General features: G+C 44.0%; 1 protein-coding gene across 3 annotated transcripts in view; it reads left to right on the top strand.

The window, feature by feature from the left end:
- The window catches only part of LOC307093581 (uncharacterized protein C1orf21), a 240,281-nt gene that overhangs the window by 198,143 nt on the left and 17,082 nt on the right, over window positions 1-25,056 (top strand). For all 3 annotated transcript variants that reach the window (XM_079761799.1, XM_079761800.1, XM_079761798.1), the window contains one exon: window positions 20,842-20,918. In XM_079761799.1, the coding sequence (XP_079617925.1) occupies window positions 20,842-20,918 (77 nt within the window). The remainder of the gene's footprint in view (window positions 1-20,841; window positions 20,919-25,056) is intronic.

Consider the following 25,056-nt stretch of genomic DNA (forward strand, 5'->3'; position numbering starts at 1 on the left):
GACTAACCTTATTAATAGCAAAAGAAGAAAAAAAGATTTATGAAAACGCTAAGATAATTGTTTTAGTATAGGAAATTGACAACATTTTTGTGCCCCTATTTTTGTGTTTTTAAAGTCATGCTGTCAATTCTGGCCAAGGTAGAGTGGGTCAGACACTCATATCCTCCTGCTGAAGGTGTAAATTGTTACAGCCTTTCCGGATGGAAAGAGTTCAAGCCGTGAGGTGCACGTGTTCATATCGATCAAATAATTCTTATCCTAAGAAGAATGAAGTCAAAGATGTGTATAGGAATAGGTATTGCAGTGTTACTTGTTATGGTGGAAATCTGGAAATAACCTAAGTCCCCAATATTACCCTGAAACAGCATAAGCCATTAAAACCATTTGTTCAAAGAATGCTTAATTACGAAATTCCAATCGTGTAGATAAATAGCAGAGAGAAAGAAAAGAGAGGAACAAAGAGATGTAAAACGAATATAGGCAATATTCCCAATTGGAAATGGCTCTCGGTAGGATAACAAGTGGTTTATTTTATACTAGGAAGATACTAAGTTATCAGAAAAATAACAGCAAAGGATATTTGGTATTGATATCGAAGTAAATTAGTCATTTTTATCATATGCCCTACACAAGGAACACAGCTGTTCAGGAAACAGCTCATTGCCATATATTCCTGGCCCATTGGTTAAAAATGAATACATTGGAGAATGCATCTCTAAGGTCCTGGTCCTTGCCCGGAACACATAATAGATGCTCATTGTACATCTGAATCCCAAATCTCTGTGCATGTGCTGAGGGCCCTGAGGCTGCAGAGTGTATCTCCTTGGCTGTTGATGTGATCTGGTGCAGCTTTTCACAGAACCAGGGTGAGGAAAGATATATTCTGTTGTTTTAGGTTAGGGAAAAAACACTTTTAAACTCTGTTAATAAGTCCAAGGGAAACCAACTAATTCCATTTTTTCTTGAGAATGACTGCCGGATTTCTATTCATAATCCTAGGTTCAGAAGTTATTTCACAGGCTGTCTTTAATTTTTATTTTTAAAAACTAGTTTAGAATTCACATAAATCACATCCTACTATTTATTCTTAAATCAAAGAAATGTCAATGTCTGCTCACTGTTTGTCCAGATCTGTGCTCCACACTTTAAATGCTCTATTTTATCTTCACAATCGCATGGTTATGGTTTTTACTCCCATTTTACATAAGTAGAGGCTTCAAAGTCAAGTTTAAAAGTGATGGCTTTGAACCCATCTGTTAACTGGGTTATATAGGGCCTCATTCATTCATTCATCTATCTATCCATCCATTCAATTAATAAAGCAAATATCAATACAAAGAAATCTGTATATAGCAAAGATTTGTAAACTTTAATTTATGTCCCACTTCCTTTGGTTCATAATTTATAAAATAACATTTAAATACAATAAAAATTATGAACAGTTCCTTAAAAATTCCTTGTATCTTAAATTGGTCTGTAATAGGATTCTTTTTCATTCAATGGTTGGACGATTCTTAAAAATGGAAACAAAAATTCAAACTTTTTATAGTTTACTATAAAGTTCAAAAGTATAGTGTGTCTGTGTGTTTCCAACAATGATAGAAACATTTCTCTAATTCCAGAGACCTTGACCTTCCCAGCTAAATGGTAGTCTTCTCCACCAACCCCCCTCTCTGTTAGTCTGCTGTATTTTCTTCTTAACTATTTCTCAGGACTTGAGTTGATATTACTTACCTGTTTGCTCATTTTTATTGCCCGTGGCCTTCACTAGAATGAAAGCTCTATTAGGACATGAGCTTTTGTCTTTTTCCACCCTGCTCAGCCCATAGAACAATGCCTGGCACATAGCTAGTCCACAGTTCCATTTCTGTGGAATGAATGAATGAATGAACCAATGGATGAATGAATGAATCTCTGCCTCTCTCTGATATGTTGGAGCAGACCCCCCTCTCCTTTTTGAGGTTCCTGAGCTCTTCCAGGGATTTCCAGGAGGTATCTGATGGATGACTTTGAACAGAGTCCCAACACTACCAGGTGGCACTGCCGGCCCCCCCGCCCCGCCCGGCCCCTCAGCCACTCTCCCTGGCTTCCTGTGGAATCCTCTGCTGGACCCCCAGACCCAAGAAGCCATCAGTGCCAGCAGAGACCCCTCTGAACTGCTTCTGGTGCCGGCACCAATGCAGCCCCTCAGGACCCAAGCCGAGGGCACCCGTGTCCACAGCAAGATGCTGCTGCTTTTCTTCCGGAAGAATCCTCACCTAGTCCACCATCCTGGGAACTGCATTACCAGCCTTCTCTGCTGATTTGGGAATGTGTGCACACTCGCACACAGATACGCACACATGCACATGCATTCATGCACACACTGACTACACACTCATGCATACACACATGCACATGCATGCACACTCACGTGCACACACAGGACCACAGCTACCTGCGCTCCCAAATTCTTCTCGGGCTTTTGGTAAAAGCTCCTTGGTTTTACTCCCAGGTCAGGGGGTGTGATCCGAGGGAGCGTGTGGGCGGGGTGGGCGGCTTGGCTAAATCAGAAGTTCCAAGTGAGGAAAAGTGCCTGCGGCTCCCTCCGACACGGGGGGCTTTCAACAGCCTCCGGCAGGAAGCAGCTTCCCTGGAGGCAGCGGTGCCTGGGACAAATGGTCACTGGGCAGCAGCGCGGGGCCATCTGGACACAATGGACCCCGAGGTGAACTCACTGCAGCCCCAGGCGGACGGCTGCTGGCGGGAGATAAAGCTCTGCTGCTTCCTTTCTGCTTTGTTTTGGACTGCATTCTAGAAAGATCTGTAAGCAATGTTATCCTAATTAGTAATGGCTCACTCTCTCCCTCATCCCCCAGACACACCCATAGACACGACATACATACACCTAACCACAGATGGACACAGACACACATGTACAGACACATGTACGGACACACACACGCACACGCACGCACACACACACACGCTGAGAAGCATTCACGGTGTTCACCACCGTCTATGTGCTCACGGGGTTTGATCTGGCTTCTTGGACACAGAAACCGAGGCCTGTGAGAGTTGCCTGCAGCCGTGGCAGGATTCGGGTCTCCCAACCTGAGAATAGGAACCTGCCGTGCCTGTTGACATACACAGCTTAGCATGTCAGCAAAACATGTCCAAAAACCTGTTCTCGTGTCCAGAGCAGTCACAGAGCCTCTGCTGGTGAAAGGAGGCTTTGTTCCAAGAAGGCTGCTGCCGCTCCTGGGTCTGGGCCCGGGGGGAGCCAGGCCCCTGCCAGGGGCGAGGCCAACCCAAAGGAAGAATCAGGACAGCCCCTCTTTACCTAAAATCAAAACAGGAAGGAAGGAACCTGCCGCCGCCACTACCAGTTGTGACCACAGCTCATTCTTGTTTCAGGTTTGCATACTCGTGTAATGCTTTTAACAAGGCGGGGCGGGGGGGGGGGGGGGCGGGGAGGGAGCTGTTTTATTTTGGAACAATCCTGTGTTGAGAAAGAGTGAAGAAAGGCAAACAGAACCAGCCCTACAAAGGTGATATCGGCACCATGACGGGGCCCAGGAGGACCAGGCCGCGGCAAGAACCATGCTCCACCTTTTCCTTAGAAATTCAGGCACAGGACTTTATATAAACTCCGGCCGGGGTTGGTAAGTGGTTAGAGCATTGGCCTGTGCACCGAAGGGCTGAAGGTCTGATCCCCAGTCAGGGCACATACCGAGGTTGTGGGTTCCATCCCCGGTTCAGGCGTGTACAGGAGGCAGCCGATCAATGCTTCACTCTCACATTGATGTTTCTCTCTCCCTTCCTCTCTTTCTAAAATTAATTTTAAAAAACAAAGCATATCCTCTGGTGAGGATTTTACAAAAAAAGGTGATCTTACTGTTCAGGATGATGGCTATCATTTTAGGAAGGGAAAGCTGAATGGGAGATTGTCTTGGCTCAGACAATCACTTCTATTTTTTGTCCAACTGAGTCACCCTGTGATAAAAGTGGCCCTGGGCATCACAAGGCTTACTAACCTTTATGTCATTTCCCCTCCCACTCTGTTCCCGAAATGCTAGTGGTGGGGTTTCTTTCCTATCAGTTCTTACCTTGCTTTGCACAGTAAAGAGTTTCTCCTCCTTGGCAAACATGACGTCCACTTGTGAACGCTGGTTGCTGTATTTGCAGGCCTGGGAGCTGCCCTGACTCCCAGGAATGCCGGTCCAGTTGGAATTCACAACGATATGCATTCGTCTCCTGACTCTCACCAATATCAGTGTGGGGGTCATGGATTGATCCATTATTGTTCTTATAGTGTTGTGTTAGCCTTAAAGGCCCAATTTATTTTATTTTTAAAATTTATCTTTATTGTTGAAAGTATTACAGATGTCCTTCCCCCCCCCCCCAGCCGCCCCCATTGACCTCGTCCACCCCATTCCTGTCCCCTACCCAGGCCTTCACTGCACTATTGTTTGTGACCATGGGTTATTCATCTATGCATATAAGTTCTTTGGTTAATCTGGGGGGGGGGGGCGGGGAAGAAGGCAGGGGGAGGAGATGAGAGGCCCAATTTAAAACCTCTTTCAAGTTTTATTTTCCATTGATTTTAGTGCGCTTTGATTATATATTCGTTTGGTTATTTTTTAAGGTAATCTCATTTGTAGTACCACCACAGAATGTGGCTGATGGAGCCGCGAGTTCTAGATGGCCCACTGGGACTGGGGCACAGCTAGTCGGATTTTGTGACGTGGGACATTTTGGTGGGACTGCACCTGCATGCAGTTGTCCTAAAAGGACATTGGGATTAGCCCTTTTTTATATGAATTCAGGCACAGGTCTCTATACAAAATCTAGCATATGGCCCTGCCGGTGGCTCGGTGGTTAGAGCGCCGGCCTATGCACCAGAGGGCAGTAGGTTCGATTCTCAGTCAAGGGCACGTACCCAGGTTGCAAGTTTCCTGTCCTGGTTGGGGCGCATGCAGGAGGCAACCGATTGATGTGTCTCACTCTCATAGCAATGTTTCTCTCTCTTTCTCTCCCTCCCTTTCCTCCCTTCCAGTCTCTCTAAAAACCAATGGGGGAAAATATCCTCGGGGGAGGATTAACAACAACAAAAATCTATCATATGTCCTGCTTTCCCTTCTTGGTATTTGAAATGATAAGAGCAACGGGCCGCTACCTGCATTGGCCATGGCCAGCTCTCGAAGGGCCGTGTCCTGTCTCCCCTTCCCTCTTCTCGCTGAGTCATTAGCAGCCCTGGAAGTAGAAGCTCAGCTTACTGTCCTCACCTTGGCTCTCTGTTTTCCTCTCCTCAGCATGTGTCCCAGAATGGACACTCTCTGCTGCCCATCAGCAACTGGCCCTTATGATTCCTGTGGCCCAGATTGGTGTGTGTGAGGACTGCTGATGTCACGGGGGCTCTCAGAACATTTGATCTTGGCAAAGTGACAAAGCGTGCATCCTTTTATTTACCAGGGAAACTGCTGGGATTTTTTTTCTTACATTACCCATTCTCTGTGCCAGGAATTCAGAAATCAAAATATACGTAATCCATTTGGTTTCGAACAAAAGCATCTAGCTGGAAGAAGGTCAGAGGTCTCGTGCCACCATCTACCCAGTAAAAGGACCCTTCTTCCGCATCCTGGACACAGGGCCCTTTGGTGGCCAGCAGCCACTCCGGGGAGGTCACCAGGCTGCGCCAGGTCACCAGGTGCCCCTCTGGGTGTTGGGCGTCTAGAATCAGATGGGAATCTTTGTGTAAGCTGGGGTTGGGTCCATAAGCTCTCTGTTTCTTCATCTGAAATGGTGACTGTAAGAAGAATGGTAGTACTTCCTCATAGAATGTTGCCAGGTTCAGTCAGTTAGTACACGTAAAACCTTTGGACATTGTTTGGCAAGAGCTAAGCGCCAATCACCGCTAGTCAGTAATGCTGCCCTGAAGGTGGAACAGGTGAGTCAGGCTGACTATTAGACTCAACTCTGCCAGTGCCTCCCCAGGTGACCATGAAAATTAAGTTGCCTAATCTTTTCTGAGCTTGAATTTCCTTATCTGTGGCATGTGGAGAAGGAGTCCCCAGTATGTACTTGCTGTGGCAGGCAGGCAGTAAGATGTCAAGTGATTTAAGGGTGAGCAAGAATTCATGTGCGATGCCTGATACAGAGTTGACGTGCATTCGGCAGTCACGATTAGTCACATTTTCTGCTCTCTAGAAGAGGCCCAAAAAAAAAAAGAGAGAAAGATTTCTCTTTACTTTGCCTTAAGAGACGATACAGCACCGTGCCTGTCACATTAGGGCTTTATAGATAGTGGATTATTTTACTCAGAGGAGAGCAAGAAAAGAAACTGAAGGGTAATTCAGGCTTAGAACTTCCAAGCACCAAAGAAAGACACACAAGATTTTTGCAAGAGCCTTTTACATTAACCTACGGGAATGTGTAAGGTTCTCGGGTGTGTATAAAGTCAGAATTCCTAGTAACGCCTCCTTTGACTGACAGCACATCTCTACTGGTTCCTGCGAGCTGAAAGAAAAGGCAAATCAGAATATTTTTACGGAAATTCAGACTTTTTCCTTTCAAGTATTAAGTATCCCCCCTTCCCGGAAAATCTGTAATTAGCTGAAAGAGTCATTGGCTACCTCGGTGGGGCACAGTCTTTCCCAGCCATCCATTCCAGGCCAGCAAGCATGCATGCCCAGAAGCAGGCTCCCTGAACCCTCCCGTGTAACAGGCATGCTCCCTCGCTCACCACCTCTCGAAGGAGCCAGTCCCTGGCCAAGGTGCTCCTATGAAATGAATTCTTCCCTTTACCCTGAAAAATTCTTGGATTATAGGTTAATGAGATGGTGACGAATGGCAGCTCTTCCATTTGGGCCCCTTTTAATGCACAGACAGGAATTCTTTTTCATTAGTCTGTCGGTTGTCTGTGTGTAAACGATGCTCTCTGATGTGCATAAGGGCCTTTGAAAACTGTTTATTTTCCTCATTCTGTTAAGCATTGCCTAAGCGCTCTTGTGTGCAATGCTATCTGCGTTCTCAATGAGAAATGTTTTGCTAAGTAGATATCATCCCCAGCCTTTGTGGAATAATCCAGTTTGGGTGGGGATCCTTGTGACCAGGTCATTGACCCTATTCAGGATAAATTGGCATGGCAGGGGGTTGCCTAGCCCGAGTTGAGTGGCCCAGTGCCCATGCCAGAGGCATTTTCGTGCATTTCAGAGCTGGTTCTATCACTCAGCCCTCTGCCTCCTCAAAGATGCAGGAGCACACCTGCCCCCCCCCCCCCCCCCCGATATCCATATCTGAGGCTGGGCTGCAGGGGTGGGGGTGGAGAGGATACCTGCTAAACCTCCCCAAACCAACCACCTTGAGCAGGGCTCCAGGCCCCTGACCTGGTATAATTAGGTAGATGTTACCTGGGTGACAACATACATTTAGTGACAAGAGGAAGCCCAAAGCTGGCATTTTAGGATCAATAGATGTGAATTAAAGGACATAATGAGTTCACTTGCCCCAATACCCCCCCCAAAAAAAAACGTTTTCTCTCCTAAATCCTTGAACTTGGTCCCTGAAACGTAACTTTTGGCTCTAAAAGTCTGACATTGCCTACTGAATGAATGGGTATATACTTAGGAATTCTTTAAATATAACACTTTAGGATTTTTTCCCCCTAGGTTTTTTTGGGGTTTTTTTCTTCAAAAAAATCATCTCAGATACACCCACCAAAAGGCTTTCAGGGTTTTCTTTTTTTAGTCTGTGTCCCAGAATAGTAGTTTCCAAGTTGCCAGCTGAGAAAGGACCTATGTGTTGTGCATGCCGCCGAAAGCTATTTCCAAGCACAAACTAAGTGGTTTTTAAAAACGAACACATGGAATGAGTCCCGTGGTTTCGTGTGTAGCAGGAAAACCCACTTCACCTCCATCCTACTCCAAACGCTGTCAGGCCTTCTAATCGTAAGCAATCATGATCTTGGACTTGAGAGTGGGGAGGAAAAGATTATGTTTGACTTAGTAATTTTCAGGAAGGTAAATGGTTCTTTTAGTGAAATGGTGTTAGGCTGTCCACCTCCACTTTTAAGCCGAAGTTAGGAGAGTCATGGCCCTCCCTGAGCTATATAGGAATACACCCATGAACTTGGCTGAACTCCAGGGGCTCATTTATTAGCTCACATTTCTGTCTGTACACCTTCTCAGTCAACAAAGTACTCACTGAGTTCTTTTGCCTACACGGCTGTAGGAGCTGCATAAAATACCAGAGCTGTGCCTAACGCGTGGCCTTCAACTTCAAGTCCTTCACTCCATGGGGAGAAGTGATGAATGAGCCGTGAGGGGACACACAGTCATATCTTGGTCAATTGTTATTTTCCGCACAGTGCCTTTCAGCATAGACAGTTCTTCCTCATTTCCTTTTAAGAAGCAAGTGTTAAAGTTCTGAAAATGTGTTCAGTGCTGGACTTAATAGATAATGTTCATTCAAAAAAAATTTAAACAGCTTCTCCTAAAATTATTTTGTGTAGTAGGCACAATTCTGGAACAAATACTTTAAAAAAAATTTTTTTTTCATTGACAGTTGACTTTTTTTTAATATATATATTTTTTTATTTCAGAGAGGAAGGGAGAGGGAGAGAGAGAGAGCTAGAAACATCAATGATGAGAGAGAATCATTGATTGGCTGCCTCCTGCATGCTCCCCCACCCCCCCGCCAAAGGGGATTGAGCGTGCAACCCGGGCATGTGCCCTTAACTGGAATCGAATCGGGGGCCCTTCAGTCCCCAGGCCAACACTCTATCCATTGAGCCAAACCAGCTAGGGCGACAGTTGACTTTTAATATTATATTCGTTTCAGGTGTACAGCTTAGTGGTTAGACATTTTTATACCTTTCCAAGTGATCCCCACAGATAAGTCTAGTACCCACCTGGCACCACCATACGTAGTTATTGCAATATTATTGACTATTCCCTATGCTGTATTTTACATCCCCATTTCTATTCTGTAACTACCAATTTGTACTGCTTATTCCCTTTAACCTCTTTCACCCAGTCCCCCAACCCCTGCCATCTAGCAGCCATCAGTTTGTAGAGCAAAAAATTTTTAGACCACTCTTGAAAATTCAGAGAAGGATATATCCTTATCCACATTTATAGAAGGATGTATGTTAATTCCTAGTTGTATCACCTTTGGATGTGGGTCTGCGTGTCCTTTGGCCTTTTATATGTTAACTACATCCCGTTTTCTACTGTGGACTGAGCATGTGTGGCCACATTCAGCATAAGCACTGCTGTACTCTCTAACCTCCCTAATCCTCTGTATTTACGGCATTGTGATTTATTAACATGTACTTAGGTAATTTAGCTTAATTGTGGAGCAACGGAGTTAGAACTAAGATTTCCTGATTGCTAATGATTTGGTTCCACTAATTTGGTTCTGTGCTTCCTTTAGCTCACAGATTCTATTAACTGCCCCGAGACACAGTCTTTCCACCATCAATAATGCTCTAGAAACAGTGACACCCTCTTTGGGTTTAACACCTCCAATTCATTATCTTTTAATTGAGTTCTCAGATATGCAGGTGGAAGAGAAAATAATGTGTGATTAATGCCTCAGCGTGAATAAGAAGGAGCTGTACATATAATGAATGTAACTTATTTTTAAATTTCTCCTGCAGTAAAATATTGTGTTGACTAACAGTTACCAGGCTGAGATTGAACAGGTTTCCATTAAAAATTATAAGCTCCGTCAGCCTGCGGACTCAGGGGTCCCTGGTTCGATTCTGGTCAAGGGCACGTACCTTGGTTGCGGGCACATCCCCAATAGGGGGTGTGCGGGAGGCAGCTGATCGATGTTTCTCTCTCATCAATGTTTCTAACTCTCTATCCCTCTCCCTTCCTCTCTGTAAAAAATCAATAAAATATATTTTAATAAATAAATAAAAAATAAAAATTATAAGCTCCCCTTACCCCAAAGCTCAATTGCATGCAAATCCAAAGAACACCAATGAACACAACCCCTAAAATTGTTCAATAGCGCCCCCTAGCATACATAGTTTTAGGCTATCACTAGGAAGCAAATCCTAGTTGTTTCCTCTCTAAAAAGTGATGTTTTTTATGTGTCTAGTTATATTGGCACGTTCTTCATATTATTCCTGAATTGAATGTCTGAAGGTCACTGTACACAGAGGATATGTAATATAGTAGAATAATTTCTTGTGCAAATATTTTCAAAATGATTTTACTTTAACTCTGCTGTCTTCTATTCTGTCTCTGCTTTGGTTGGCTGGTAAGTCATGTAGGAAAGAGAAAAGAGCAGAGCGGGGTAGGTTCCTAAAGTAGATTGTAGAAATCCACAAGGTAGACGTAGTATATTGAGCTGTGTCCTTGGGGAGTGTTAAGAGCTCAGCCTCTGGAGCCAGACCCTCTGGGATCTGTGATCTTGGGAAGGCTCCTTAACCACTCTGTGACTTAATTTCCTCATCTGTAACATGGGTTAATGGCTCACAGAGCTATTGCACAAACCACGTGGTGAATGCTCAGGGACAATCAGCAGTTGCTACCGTTATTTCGCCATGGATGCTTGCGTGTGGGCGTGACCTACAGCTTGGGCTCTGATATCAGAAAGGCATGAGGTCAAACCCTCTGGGAGACCTTGGGCAAGTTGCTGAAACTCGGTTTCCTCAGCTCTAAATGAGGATAATAATAACTACTGCATATAGGTGTAAAATTAAACAATGTACACAACATATAGATTAAATTATATAGAACAAGTAGAATGTAGACCCCTTTACTTCCTTCTGAAATGCTAGGAAGACAACAGTGAAAGAACTCTTCAGAATAATAATAATACTCTAAAACCAAGAGAACAGAATACAACACGTCAACATTCTGCAAGGCGGAAAGCAGGGAGAGAGAGGTGGGAACTAACTCAACAAACCCAAGAAAGCCAGTTACACTGCGGAAGGAATAAAAGGCTCAGGAATTGCTGGCACCACACGTCTCTGGAAATGGAGGTGAACGTGCACTAAAAATAAGAGGTTTCATTGTAAGGCAGAGAGAGAGGGAGAACAGGAGAGAGAAACATGGATGTGAGAGAAATATCAATCGGTTGCCTTTCGTATGCTCCCTGACAGGAGGTCAAACCCACAACCTGGGTACGTGCCCTGACCTGGAATTGAACCTGAAACCTTTCTGGTGTTTGGGACAACACTCCAACCAACTGAGCCACCTGGCCAGCACAACAGCTGTTATTTTTATTGTCATCATTGGTTTTGTAATTAGAAGAGACCATAATTGACAAGGAATGAAAAGCCCTGTTTATTGTCAGATTATCACAGGAGCATCGGTGAAATATATACATATTGCCTCATGTAAGAAACAAGTTAGATACGATTATATCTGTGCTCTAGGAGTGTCTCTTCCATAACAATAACTGAGATAGAAAGCATAGGGGAGGGGGAGAGAGAGAACATGCATGCAGGCAAATGTGTCAACATACATACATGGTGTTTTTGTTTTGTTTGGGGTTTTTGTTATTTTTGCCCTTAGCGTTTTCTACCAAATGACCTTTGCACAACAGATGTAGCATTCACATTTGTGAGATTTCACTTCAGTATCCCAGTTGAAAAATGGCTCTATTGGTTTTATTAAGCCTTATCAGGAAACCTTGGGTTTTGGTAAAAGATACCCTGTAAGTGACCTGCTACATTATGGTAGATGCCAGAATAGGGCAGGGTTTTTGTTTTGTTTTTTAAATTATCCTTCAGAATAGTGGATGCAACCTTGTATTTGAGTCACGTGGTATAGGACACACTTGTTATTTTGAAGACAAAGTTTGGGGGGAACCTATTAGCCTAAACACTGACTTCAGTCAGGGGTCATTTAAGTTCTTCTGAAAGAATCAGTTTCGTTTCTAAATGGAAAAAAAAAAGTTCTTAGTTATTCTTTCTGTGAATCATCTTAGCCTTTGAACAGTTACTTTGACACAATAATACAGTACATGGTGAGCCATGTGGAGCTCACCGCTACTAAATGGGCCTATGTGGCTTAGAATCCTATTTCCAAGACAGCAGGCACACAACAATCCAAACTGCATCTTATTTCAAACGAATTAGGGGCGACGATGACATGCCTTGGAAATGTTAGGAGACTCAAATAGTGAACGACCCTGAGTGTGAAAACACAGATGTCAGGTGCCCCCGAAAAGTTTAAATTGCTTCATAAGATGTGAGTGCGGAGAGAGCGATGTTTCTAACCTAATATGATTTTTCACACGCTATGTGTTTTAAACGTGTGGAGCTGAATGAATAGACTGTACGTTATAAGTAGTCACCTGACTACATCCCTGGAATTTAAGCTCCCAAGACGAATTTCCAAGGATCTTTGGAAGAACGGGGAGTGTTCATGAAAGCTCTTAAGCATGTACTTTAACATATTTTTCTTCTTTGCCAGTTCCACATTTTTTTGGCCTTTTACTCAGGAAAAGATGTTCACCTAAGTTGAGAGGCAAAGAATGAGGGAACAAGCAAACTGTCTCTTCAGACTTATTTGCCTGGTAGGGTTTAGAAGAGAGAAGAATGGAGACCAGGAGGTCAAACGCTCAGAAACCACTTTCCTTAATGGTAGACCGAGTAAACAAAGGCTTGCTGTATCCTTCATAAACCCCGAATTTGAAAGCCTCCTCAGAGAGATTAGAAATGGCAGGTCATTTGTTCTTGCCTTTTCTCCCCAGCGTGGTGTCAGGCTGCCCAAGGGGGCCGCATCCCACCACGGCCCCACAGCAACAGTAAGTGCTTGGCTCACGTGTCTTATGGGCGTGGAACACAAATTGGAGGGGACATGTGGAGAAAGGAACGTGGGAAAGCGTGGGCGCTTTTCTAGAAAGCTTCTAAAAGCTCGAGAAGATAAGCAAATAGAGGCATTGGTGGTTAAACACACTCCTTTTAGCATTTCAGGATCAATTCTGTTTGCAAAGTCTATAATGAAGATATTTCTAGCAGCACCCGTTTCTCCAAAAGGAGACTTTAAAAAGGAAGAAAAAGAATGGTGCTTACCCTTTATTGCCTAAGTACCCTATTTCAATTTTAAAGAGCTTTTTCAACCCAAATGCTGGCTACAACCAAGCAGTCTTTTCCTAGCCTCGGGCTAAAAGTACATCAATAATGGAACCACGCCAGGTTGGATTATTGCCTGTCAAGACTGTGGATAGAATTCTAGTGACTGGCTCCATCCATCTACGTTGTAAAATAATCATACCAGGAACGAATTGACGCTGGTGTTGGCTAGCAAGCCCGGGGGTGCTAGTAAAACATTTGTGTCCTCTGTTTGCTCCGACTTCTGATGGGAGAATAGAAGAGAGTGTATGGGCAGCGAGCTAAATTTAGGATTAACAAGGTCTAATCACAGAAGGGATGGAAGAAATAATAAATGAAAAAGAAAAAAAAAAGAAAATCAGTTCTTTTCCATCAGTCAAAAACTCAAAACTCCTATATGTGGAAACATAAAAATAAATAAGTACACTTTTTGCCTGGCCTGTATGGCTCAGTGGTTGAGTGTTGACCCATGAACTAGAAGGTCACCGTTCAATTCTCGGTCAGGGCACATGTCCAGGTTGTGGGCTCCATCCCCAGTGTGCGGCGTGCAGGAGGCAGCTGATCAATGATTCTCTCTCATTATTGATGTTTCTATCTCTCTCTCCCTTGCCCTTCCTCTCTGAAGTCAATAAAAATATAAAAAATAAATTTAAAAAATACACTTTTTAAAAATCATAATACATGCAATAGAGAGTTTGTATATTTTAAAATATGTATAGTAATAGGAAAAAAACTTCAAAGTGAGAGTTCACAGGCAGAAGAATAAAAGGTGTTGTGGTCACTATTGCTTCATTTCTCCCAGCAACCCCCTCACTCCTGCTGAGAGATACCCTCTACCCCCCAGTGGTCACACCTGACAAAGGCAGGGTGTTTGTGTAATGGGCTTACAAGGCCTGTTAGGTCACAGAGTTGGAAGGATTGAATCTGGGGTTGCCACAAGGCCATGAAAAGAATGAAACCAAGGTGACAAACAGGAAGAGAGAGGAGCCATTGCCTGGTCCCCTAGATCCAGTTGGCCCTGAGCTCAGAGTCACAACTGTGAGGTCAGCCCACCAACTCTTGACCTTCAGACAGATGTTCTCTCCATCTGAAGCTTACGTTTCATCCCCTGTAAGAAAAAGGCACTTCCGACCAGCCCTGTTTCTGCCGTAATAGCCATGTCACCTTGGCTTTGCTTGCCCAGAAAAACACCTTCACTTGGAACGTCAGCCCACCCATTATGCCTTACAGCTGTGGAGTAACAAGTGTCAGCTAAGCCAGAAATCTGGCTGTCATTCTCCACTATACCTTTTCCTCTTCCATCTCCCCCACACATTCAGTTGACCTCCAGTCTTCTCAATTCTCATATTATAATTTAGCATTTGAGTTTTTCCTCTGACATTGGCAATGTTTTCCTTGTTTTTCTTGTTTGTCTTTTCCTTGTTGTTTTTCTCAGAGCCTAGCAAAGCGCCTAGCATGGAGTGGGCACTCAGCAGTTCTCTCAACAACTCAATTCTCATCTCTTTTCCCAGAGCAGCTGTCTTATTACTACAAGCTGTCATTTGTGGTGCCTTCCTGTACTACAGGCAACCCAGGGGCGGAGGTACTACTTGGACTCCCATTTCACAGGTGAGGGAGCTGGCGCCCAGAGGCTGTGGACCCTGCTCAGGGTCACACAATAGGACGCAGAGAGGCGGTCTGACTCCGGAGTCCAGACTCGGGTTCTGCTTGCCTACATTCAGCTTTTCACAGACCCTCTTCTGATTTACTGACACAGCTTCCTGACCGCCTCTCTGCTTCCACCTCTGAAACACAATTCTGGCATTTTGGGAAAATCCAGATGCCCAGGCCCAGCCCTCCCTGGCCCAGCCCCTGCCCACCTCACCCCCACATCTCTCATACGCCCTCCCGGCGCCCCAGGCTCTCTCTGGCTGTACCAGGTTCGTTATGGTTCTCAGTGAGTGCCATGTTCTCTCCTCTCCTACCCGGCTATGCATTCCTCCCCCGGACTCAGCCCTGCCCAGTTCCCTCTGCAGGCCGCATCCCTGACCTCCACCTCTGAGTGAGGTGCCATCCCCAGCACTTATCCACATATCCTTCTCTCACTGTGAAACATCTGCTCACTTTCCTATTGGTTTCTTAGGGGATGAGGATTATATCTCTGATTTCTTAGCACAGTCAGGCACTTACGTACCATTTAACAGTGTATTAGTGAAGAATGATGTTCCACTGTGAGTGGGATGAGCAGAGCCTCCAGCCACCATGGACATGTAGCATGGGCAAGAGATAAACTTATATAGTATGGAACTACTGTTGTTAGGGGTTGTTTGTTATTGCAACATAACCTACCCTGTCCTAACTGATACATACTGGGCAAGAATTGACTATGGCTCTTCCAGATTAGTTAATTCTCTGGGTGTGTATATGTTACTGCTTTGAAAATTTTGGAGATGCATCGTCTTGTTGAAAATATCCTCAACTCAGAGTTCTCAGTGTAATTTATAACAACAGTATGGCCTCCTCTTTGTAATCGGTGACATGGTATCTTAATGCCTTTGTTCTAGTTTGGTTGGTAGATAATAAAATCATTTCTGAGCAATTTCTTAAAGCACTATTTACTTTTTAAAGATTATTTTAAACATTTCCAATCTACCTTGAGAAGCAACTATGTGAAAAATATTGGGTGCTTTAAAAATGACTTGCCCCACTTGACATTTGCTTGATATAAAATGAGGTACATGGCTGTATTTTATTTGCATTTTAATTTTTAGAAAAAGAAGTTCCTTAAAGCAGAGACTTTTCATGCCAACTTCATCACTACTGAATAATTCTTACAAAATACTACTCATTCTAATCATCTATTTGGGTGGATAATGATAACGGAAGTGTTGATTTTGCATAATTATGATCCTGGTGGACCCAAGTCAGCAATTGCATCTCACAGCTTGGGCCTTGTCACTTGTTAACGTTCAGAAATTCTCACAGAGTGAATATGACTCAGCGGATCATCATCACTCAAAAGACACAAGATAAAATTCCTATATATTTGAAGGAGGCAGTGTCCTATCTCATGTTAATACCACTGGAGAAATCACACATGAAACATCAAATGAGATTGTTTCCTTACCGAGTACATTCTGCGGGTTACTCCCCAAATGCTGGAATGATTTCTCATTTATTGTATAGCTGAAGGTGTGCCTACGTTTTAAATATGTGTGTGTCCCCCCCTAAGTCTCCTAATTCTGGTTCATAAATAACCTTTTCTAGTGTTCATGTACTTTCTGAAATGCAGTGGTTCCAATGTGCACAACAGCACAGTCGGTGTGGAGGGCGGAGTGCTTGGAGAGTGCATACTCAGTGCTTGGTGTCTTTTCCCTGTGTAGATCCCTCATTAGCAGTCTCCGGAGCTATTATTCCCACCCCCACTTCTTTTCTCTAGGCCTCCAGCTCCCTGCATCCATCTGGCCCCTGGGATTTCTTTATAGTTCTGGGCCCAGAAAAAAGAAAATGAGATTTCTCCCACACTTCCAACCCAGAACCAACTCAGGGAAGCTCGCAGGGCTGTGGCTGCCTAAGTCCTTTCAGACTCAGCGGGACAACACAGAGACTCAGTGGGATCGTTACAGGTGGTGTGACCGTCTCCAGCATCAGAGAAACTAAGGGAAGCGCAACTTACTCTGGACACTGACAAGGGCGTTCTGTTCATAAAGAAGTAAAATTATTCCAAGCCGAGGAGAAAGTTGTTTGATTTGCTGTTTAAATAAACCTGTCACTCCTTGACATTAGTTTGCAAACACTTTGGAGATAGGGAGGGTTTTTTTTCAACAGATGGAGCCCATAAGTAGGAACCGTTCAAGGGGTTCCTGCCCTGCTGGGCCTCTCTGTGGACCCCCGGGGCAGCCCTGTGGAACCCCAGTGCTGTTTGAAAACTGTCATGTGGAAAACCAGCTGGGGGGATCCCTGAGCGCAAAGGTATCTTTTCTCTGAAATGGAATTCAGGTCACCTGGGCCTCTTGTTTGAAATGCAGGTTCCTGGGCCTGGATCCCAGACACACGCACTCAGGGAGTTTGGGTGGAGCCCGGGGATGTGGATTTCTGTGCGCATCCAGATGATTCCGAAACCAGCACGAGCGGGTCATGCACACCGCTGCTCCCTGTGACCGCCATGTTGTACACCTGAAACTAACACAAGCTAATGTTAAATGCAAACTGAAATTGCAAAAGAAAATTTTAAAAATGTGTGTAATCTATAATAATAAAAGCGTAATATGCTAATTAGACCGGACAACCGAACGACCTTCCGGACGTCCTTCCAGATGACCTTCCGGACGAAGTCAAGGCCGCAAGGGCCAGGCAAGCCGCTGCGGCTGCGAGGGCCAAGCCCCTTGCTCGAACTTCGTGCATCAGGCCTCTAGTAATAAATATTAGTAATATATATATAAATATATAAATGTTACTAAAGAGTTGACTTTTTTAAAAAAAACAACACTGCTCTACAAACTGGCTGCTGAAGGCCCTTTCAATGGCTTCAACTTAGTCTTACTTGGTCCCAGTTTATTTTAGGTACTTAGTTTATGTGTCAGATACTATTAAGGTGTTTATTGCCAAGGGAAACAATATCTTAGTCATCTCTTACATCACCTTCCAGTCTAACTCTCTTCCTGGTGCAGCCCCCTCTGTTGGGCCTGCTCCATCTGAGGCTCCCATCAGCCTCCTTCCTCCTCCAGCCCTTCTTGGTTTTGTTTGTTTGTTTGCTTGTTTCATTTTTTAAGACATCTCTCTCTCTCTCTCTCTCTCTCTCTCTCTCTCTCTCTCTCTCTCCATATATATATATATATATATATTTCCTCCCCCCCCCCGCCCCCGCAGAGGGGAAGGGAGAGGGTGAGAGAGAGGAACATCAATGATGAGAGAGAATCATTGATCTGATGCCTCCCGCAAGTCCCACACTGGACATACAGCCTGAAACCTGGACATGTGCCCTGACCAGGAATCAAACCGTGGCCTCCTGGTTCATAGGTCGACGCTCAACCACTGAGCAACGCTGGCTGGACAAGACATCTCTTTAAACCTCCCCTTCCCCAATAAACACCCTGAGTAGAAGTTAAATGATATCTATAAGCAAATACAGAACTGATTTCTTGATGCAAATGCAGCTAACCAGTAGGCATATGAATGTTCCGTGTTGCAAGATACTAGGTATTCTGAGGGATACAAGGACATGTAAGAACAAATCCAAAGAAGTCACATTTTTCAAATAAAGAAAGCCTTGCCCTGGCTGGTGTGACTCAGTTGGTTATATTGTCCCTTGAACTGAAAGTTTACTGGTTCGATACCCAGTCAGGGCATATGCCTGGTTTTCAAGCTCGATCCCCAGTAAGGTTGGTGCAGGAGGCAGCCAATCGATATTCTCACATAGACATTGCTCTCTCTCCCTCTCCCTTCTTCTCTCTAAAAAGTCCATTTAAAAAAAATCTTTCAAATAAAGAAAGCCCACAATGAGACACCCACTCGAATGGCAATAATCGAAGACATTACCAAGCATTGGTGGGAATGTGGAAAGCTGGAATCATTATGCACCACTGGTGGGAATGTAAAATGGTGCAGCCACCTTGGTCACATCTTAAATAGTTGACTATAAACTTACTATATAACAACTCCACTCCTAGGAATCTACCCAAGAGAAATTAAAATATATGCCCTCGCAGACATGTATATGAATGGTCATAGCAGCATTATGTGTGATGACCACAAACTAGAAACAATCCAGATGAATCGGCTAAACAAAATGTGGTATATCCATACCCTGAGATATTATTTGGCAATTAAAATAAGTGAAATACTGAAATAGGCTACAATATGGATAAACCTCAAAAACATTACCCAAGTGGAAAAACGCCAGGCTGTCTGTTATAAGATTCCATGTATATGAATCTAGAAAAGGCAAATTTGTAGGGAGAGAAAGCTGACTGTGGTTTCCTGGGGCTACAGCTGAGAGCAGGAAATAACTGCAGATGGGTTTGGGGAAACGTTTTGAGTTGATGGAGCTTTTCTAAAACTGGATTGGGGTGACAATTGCGCAGCTCTATAAATTTACTAAAATGTGTCATTTAGTAAATGATGAATTTATAGTGCCAGGCCCCTGAGCCAGGCAGTGTGACCCTGAAGGTAAAGAGAGGACGTGGGCCTGGCCCTCCTGGGGTTAGTGCTTTAGGATTCTCCCACCTGCTTTGTAAGAAATTAGGCAGCTCATCTGTTGTTCCCAGATGACATCAGCAGAGGAAACAATATCTATTTCATACATTTCCAATGTTCATGAAAACATTCTTAAGTTTAGTGTGTGGTAAGGAAGGTAAAACAGACGGCAAAGTGTGCTAAGTGGTTCGAGGGTCAGCCCATGCACTGAAGGGTCACAGTTCGATTCCTGGTCAGGGGCACATATTTGGGTTGCAAGTTCAATCCTCTGTCAGGCACTTGCGAAAAGCGCATCTCTCTCTCTCTCTCTCTCTCTCTCTCTCTCTCTCCCTCTCTCTTCCTCCCTCCTCCCCTCCCTCTCTCCCTCCCTCCCTCTCCCTGTCTCCCCCACCTCTCTCCCTTCCACTCTCTCTACAAATCAATGAGAAAAATATCCTGGGGTGAGGATTAACACAAAAGAAAGATACACTGCAAAAGAATTGTAGCGATTCTTTATTTTCTTAGAAAATCCTATAACATTGCTATCCCAAAATCCCTATATTTTGGGATAGCAATGTTATACAGATAAGATCATGTTTGGTGGTCAGTAACAAACCACCATCAGAACATATAAGTCATTGGAATTTCATTGATGTACATGGCTTTTGTGATCCTGGGAGAAATATGAACTCAGAAGAGTTCATCTGAGGGACCATCTGTCTCATGTGCCTTCTCACATGGCTTTGCATGTGGTAAGAAAGGTAGGTTGACCCATGTGAGTTTCATTCTTCCCCTTAGCCTGGGTCTTTAACTATTGCCACACCCCTGGTTCCTTGAGTCTACTATAGTATATAGTCACTTCTTAAATTGGTTTAGAATAGTCTTTCATTTTAGGGGTATGTTTTGTGAACAAAGAATAAAGCACCTTGAATATATTTTTTAAAATAATGTCTGTGAAAATACAGATGAGTAGTATCATTGAGCTAGTGTGCTGACTGATATATCAGTATTTTAAGATCTGAGAGTGTTTCTTTCCCATCTGGCTGGTTTCCTGGGAATAAGAAATCAGATTAGGCTAACAGCCAGAAAGTGCCTCTTGAATATAGGCTAGTACTGAGCTTTACTCATTCAATTCCAGTGTTTGTTGTGGGTGGGAAATGGTCGTTATTCTTAGTCGTGTTCTTGTCAGTGTCAGTGCTAGAGCCTTGTGCAAACTTTATGCCTCAGTAACTTGATGCCTTTGTCTTTTACAAAGAAAACGCACTGAAGTCAGGTCCCTGGGCAAGTTGACAAAGGCTGTGATTGTGCTTCTCGGCTCTTCCTGGCCCTAGAATCTTCTGTTCTTTGATTCTTACTGTTTTCAGTAACTCAACCTAAAAATCAAACACCAGTTGCACATCATTTTTTAAACAGAGTCGTAGCTGTTATGGAGCTCATTGCTTTCTTCATGACCACATTCCCTGTTCAAATGTTTGGTAGTTCTACCTGGATGGTGTGACCTCTTTGCCAGGACGTCGGTCCTTGAAGTAACCAACTGTGGAGGGTCCCAAACATCTGGCGTCTCTCTGATGAAAACCCATGCTATTGCTGAAGTGCTGGTTCTCATCTTGTCTTTTCTATGTGTGTTTCAGGAAAAAAGTGCCAGTTCAAATGCAAGACTTAAAACTAACAAAGAGATTCCGGGATTAGTTCATCAACCCCGAGCAAAGTAAGTTCTAGTTCCTGTTTTTATATTGTTTTGAAAGCTAAAAGTATTTTTAGATTGAGTTCCATTTTGCCTATCAGATAATCAAGACTTATTATAAAGCTTTGTTAATTATGACCAGTGTAGTTTGGTCTAAAGGAACAGATTAGAGAGTCCAAAAACAGTCCATAGTATATGACAGTGCAGGCATTTAAATGATCAGTTAGAAGAAAATAAAGGGGGGATATCTTTATGGGGTAGAGAAGAATTTTGGATAAGTCACAAAGGATGCAGATCTTAAGGAAAATGATTAATTATGGTGACCACATTAAAATTAAGAACTTCTGTTTATCCAAATACACTGTAGGAAAGTAAAAGGCCAAAAAATGATGGAACAGGTGTAATACATGTCAATACATGTAACTGACAGTAGTTGGATTTGCAGAATATATAAAGTATTCCTACAAGTCCGTGAGTAAAAGGCGGAGAACTCATAGAAAAATAGGCTAAAGACATGAGCAACCCTTTCACTAAAGAGGAAACAGGAATGGCTAATCGATATGAAAAAAATACAAAATGTTGACCGGGATATGGAACATGGGCACCCTTAACGCCTGCTGGTGGGAATCTAAACTGGTACAATTACTTTGGAAAACAATTTGCATTATCTATTAAAATTGTCCCTGCACATACCTTCTCAGCATCATCATCATCACCATCATCATTCAGCATCATCACTCTCAGGGCAGAGGAGGGAAACGCCCAGGCCGAGGGCCATATAAGGCCCTTGAGAAGTCATTTAGTTTGGCCCTGTCAAAGCAGCCGCAGGCAGAACTCAGAATTCAATAAATCTGTGAGCTTTTTTCATAGCAACATAAATTTCTATCAAGTGAATTATATTAATTGAATGATGTTATAAATATCCAAATGGCCCTTGGCAGAAAAAAGGTCCCCACCCCTGCTGTAGAGAAGCCCTCGGGCATGTGTGCCCACAGAAATATCCATAGCAGCACTGTTTCTGTGAGCTCCTGCAGCTCTTGGATAACCCCGAATGGACGGTGTGGCTCAGTTGGTTGGACGTTGTCCCATGAACTGAAAGGTTGCTGGTTCAGTTCCCAGTCAGGACACATGCCCAGGTTTCAGGCTCGATTCCCAGTAAGGGGGCGTGCAGGAGGTAGCCTATCGATGTTTCTCTCCTCCCTTCCTCTCTCTCTCAAAATCAATATTAAATTTTAAAAAAAAACAACACTTTAAAAAATGTAATGGCTAACAAAAATGTGGCATATTCTTTTGATCGGAATACTACATATCAGTGAAAATGAACAACCTATAGCTGCACATATCAAGAAGGAATCTGCCCTGGCCGGTTTGGCTCAGTGGATTGAGCATCGGCCTGTGGACTGAAGGGTCCCAGGTTTGATTCTGGTCAAGGGCACATGCCCAGTTTGTGGGCTCTATCCCCAGTGTGGAGCGTGCAGGAGGCAGCCGATCAATGATTCTCACATTGATGTTTCTATCTCTCTCTCCCTCTCCCTTTCTCTCTGAAATCAACAAAAATATATTTTTCTAAAAAAAGAAGAAGGAATCTTACAAATGTAAAGTTACAGTGGTAAAGTAAGTAGTAGTACCTGCCTACATGTAGTTTCATTCATATAAAGTTTAGAAACAGGCAGAACTAAGGAATGTAGTGTATATATATCCTATCTAATAGAAGAGTAATATGCAAATTGACCCTAACTCTGCTACACCCACAAGCCATGCCCACAAGCCACGCCCACAAGCCAATCAGAGCGAGTATGCAAATTAACCCAACCAAGATGGCTACGGCCACAGAGAAAGTAGGAGGGAGGCTTGGGTTTCCAAGGCGATAAAAGAAGCCAGGCTTTCCCCTGCCCTGGCAGGCCTAAGCCTCCACTCAAGGCTACAAAGTTTCAATTATAGAAGGTAAACAAATCCAAACAGAAATGGCTGCCGGCCACGGAGCCAGCAGAAGGCTTGGCTCCACTCCAGGCTACAAAGTTTCAATTGTAGAAGGTAAATAAATTCCAGATACCAGTGCCTCCGCTTGGGTCGCCAGGGGGCGTGGCTGGCCTGCAAACCACCATAGGCCCTTCACCCAGGCCGCCCCACACCCCAAGGGAACCCCCACCCTGATCCGGGATACCCTTCAGGGCAAACCAGCTGGCCCCCACCCCTGCACCAGGCCTCTATCCTATCTAATAAAAGAGTAATATGCAGATTGACCATCACTCCAACACACAATATAGCTGTCCCCATGTGGTCAAAGATCCTGCCCCCAAGTGGACACAAGATGGCCACCACAAGATGGCCAGCAGGGGAGGGCAGTTGGGAGGCACCCGGCCTGCAAGGGAGGGCAGTTGAGAGGGACCAGGCCTGCAGGGGAGGGCAGTTAGGGGTGACCAGGCCAGCAGAGGAGGGAAGTTGGGGGCAAACAGGCTGGCAGGGGAGCAGTTAGACCTCAATCAGGCTGGCATGGGAATGGTTAGGGGGTGATCAGGCTGGCAGGCAGAAGCGGTTAGGGGCAATCAGGAAGGCAGGCAGGCGAGCAGTTGGGAGCCAGCAGTCCTGGATTGTGAGAGGGATGTCCAACTGCCTGTTTAGTCGGACAGTGGGATCGGGCCTAAACGGGCAGTCGGACATCGCTCGAGGGGTCCCAGATTGGAGAGGGTGCAGGCTGAGCTGAGGGACACCCCCCGCCCCCGTGCACGAATTTCGTGTACCGGACCTCTAGTATATGATAAAACAATAGACAAGCAAGGAAATAAAAAGGCGTTAAATTAAGAATCGTGGTTCTCTCTGACTCGATGGAAGACAGTGGGACCGCAGGTTCTAATTCTTAATTTGAGTGGTGATTCCATGTATGTCTCTTTATTATTATTTAAAACCGGACAAATAACATGCTAGGTTTTCTCTACTCTATGTTATGTATTTCACAATTAGAAAGTTAAAGAGAAAAATGAGCCATTTTCTAGATTGTTCTAGAACTGAATCTACCTTAGTGATAAAATGGACTGTGTGTGACATGAAAGTCAACTCCCTTTTCCTCAAAGATGCTCTGGTATCCCAGAGGCTACAGATCTCTGCTGTGGGGCTCCCCTAAATATTAGCAAATCTCCTGGCAGTCTGGGTGACATTAATAAATTCCATCCAGCCCCGCCCCATTCCAAAATAAATTTGACCATTACATATGTGTAATAGTTGCCCCATGAGTCAAAATCATGAGTAGAATAAATTGTGTTATCTCTGATTCCTCCCAGGAAATGGAGACAAAAATAGCCTAGTTCCTAATCACATTAGCCTGGTCAGTGTCTGTGGCATTGCTTCAGCCATGGCTACTGCCATGTGGCGATTAGGACTCTTCAGGGGGCGGTAAATGAGCTCAGGGATTAAAGTTTGTCACTTTCAAAGAACATGAGGCATTTTAAAAATCCACTTATTCCCTACAATGTCAGTATAATGGTACCGCCAGTGTTTGCACCCTCAGGTGAGTGTGATGCTATGCTCACAACCTCCCTCGTTCACTTCCCTGGGACCACTTTGACCTACATTAACGACAGATATCTGATGACAGAACCTCATCCTCTTTTCATCCAAGCCACGGGACACATGCTATTTTTAAATGCTTCCCTTATCGCTGAGTTCTAAGAAGAGACTGGATTAAGGAGAATTTCTTTTTCATGTAGAGTGAATCCTAATTTAACTGACACACTGAAACATTGAGTTTTGCAAACTGGCATGAAGCTCTCAGAGAACTTGATTAAACTGGCTCTTGTGTTTATACTAAAATTATGAAGAAAATCCTCTGTTTTCCACACAGCAGCATTTGTGTGTGTGTGTGTGTGTGTGTGTGTGTGTGTGTGTGTGTGTGTGTGTGTTGTAAACTGTCAGTCAGAGCATTGGGTTCATGGAATTCAACTCAGAAATCCTTCTGGAGCCCAAGAGAAGAGTGTTACTTATCCTACTTGCTGACTCACAGGATGAAGGAAACGCATTTATTATGCAGTTGTATAAAATAAAATAATGAGGGTTTGTTTGGTTTTTTCCCCAATGAGTGGAAGGTCAATCTCATACCAGACAATGGCAGATTTGTTAATAACAAAGGCAGATAATTCTCACATCTTCATTTGATGCAACTCATGGA

The sequence above is a fragment of the Cnephaeus nilssonii genome, assembly GCF_951640355.1.
Source record: "Cnephaeus nilssonii genome assembly, chromosome: 21".
NCBI lineage: Eukaryota > Metazoa > Chordata > Mammalia > Chiroptera > Vespertilionidae > Cnephaeus > Cnephaeus nilssonii.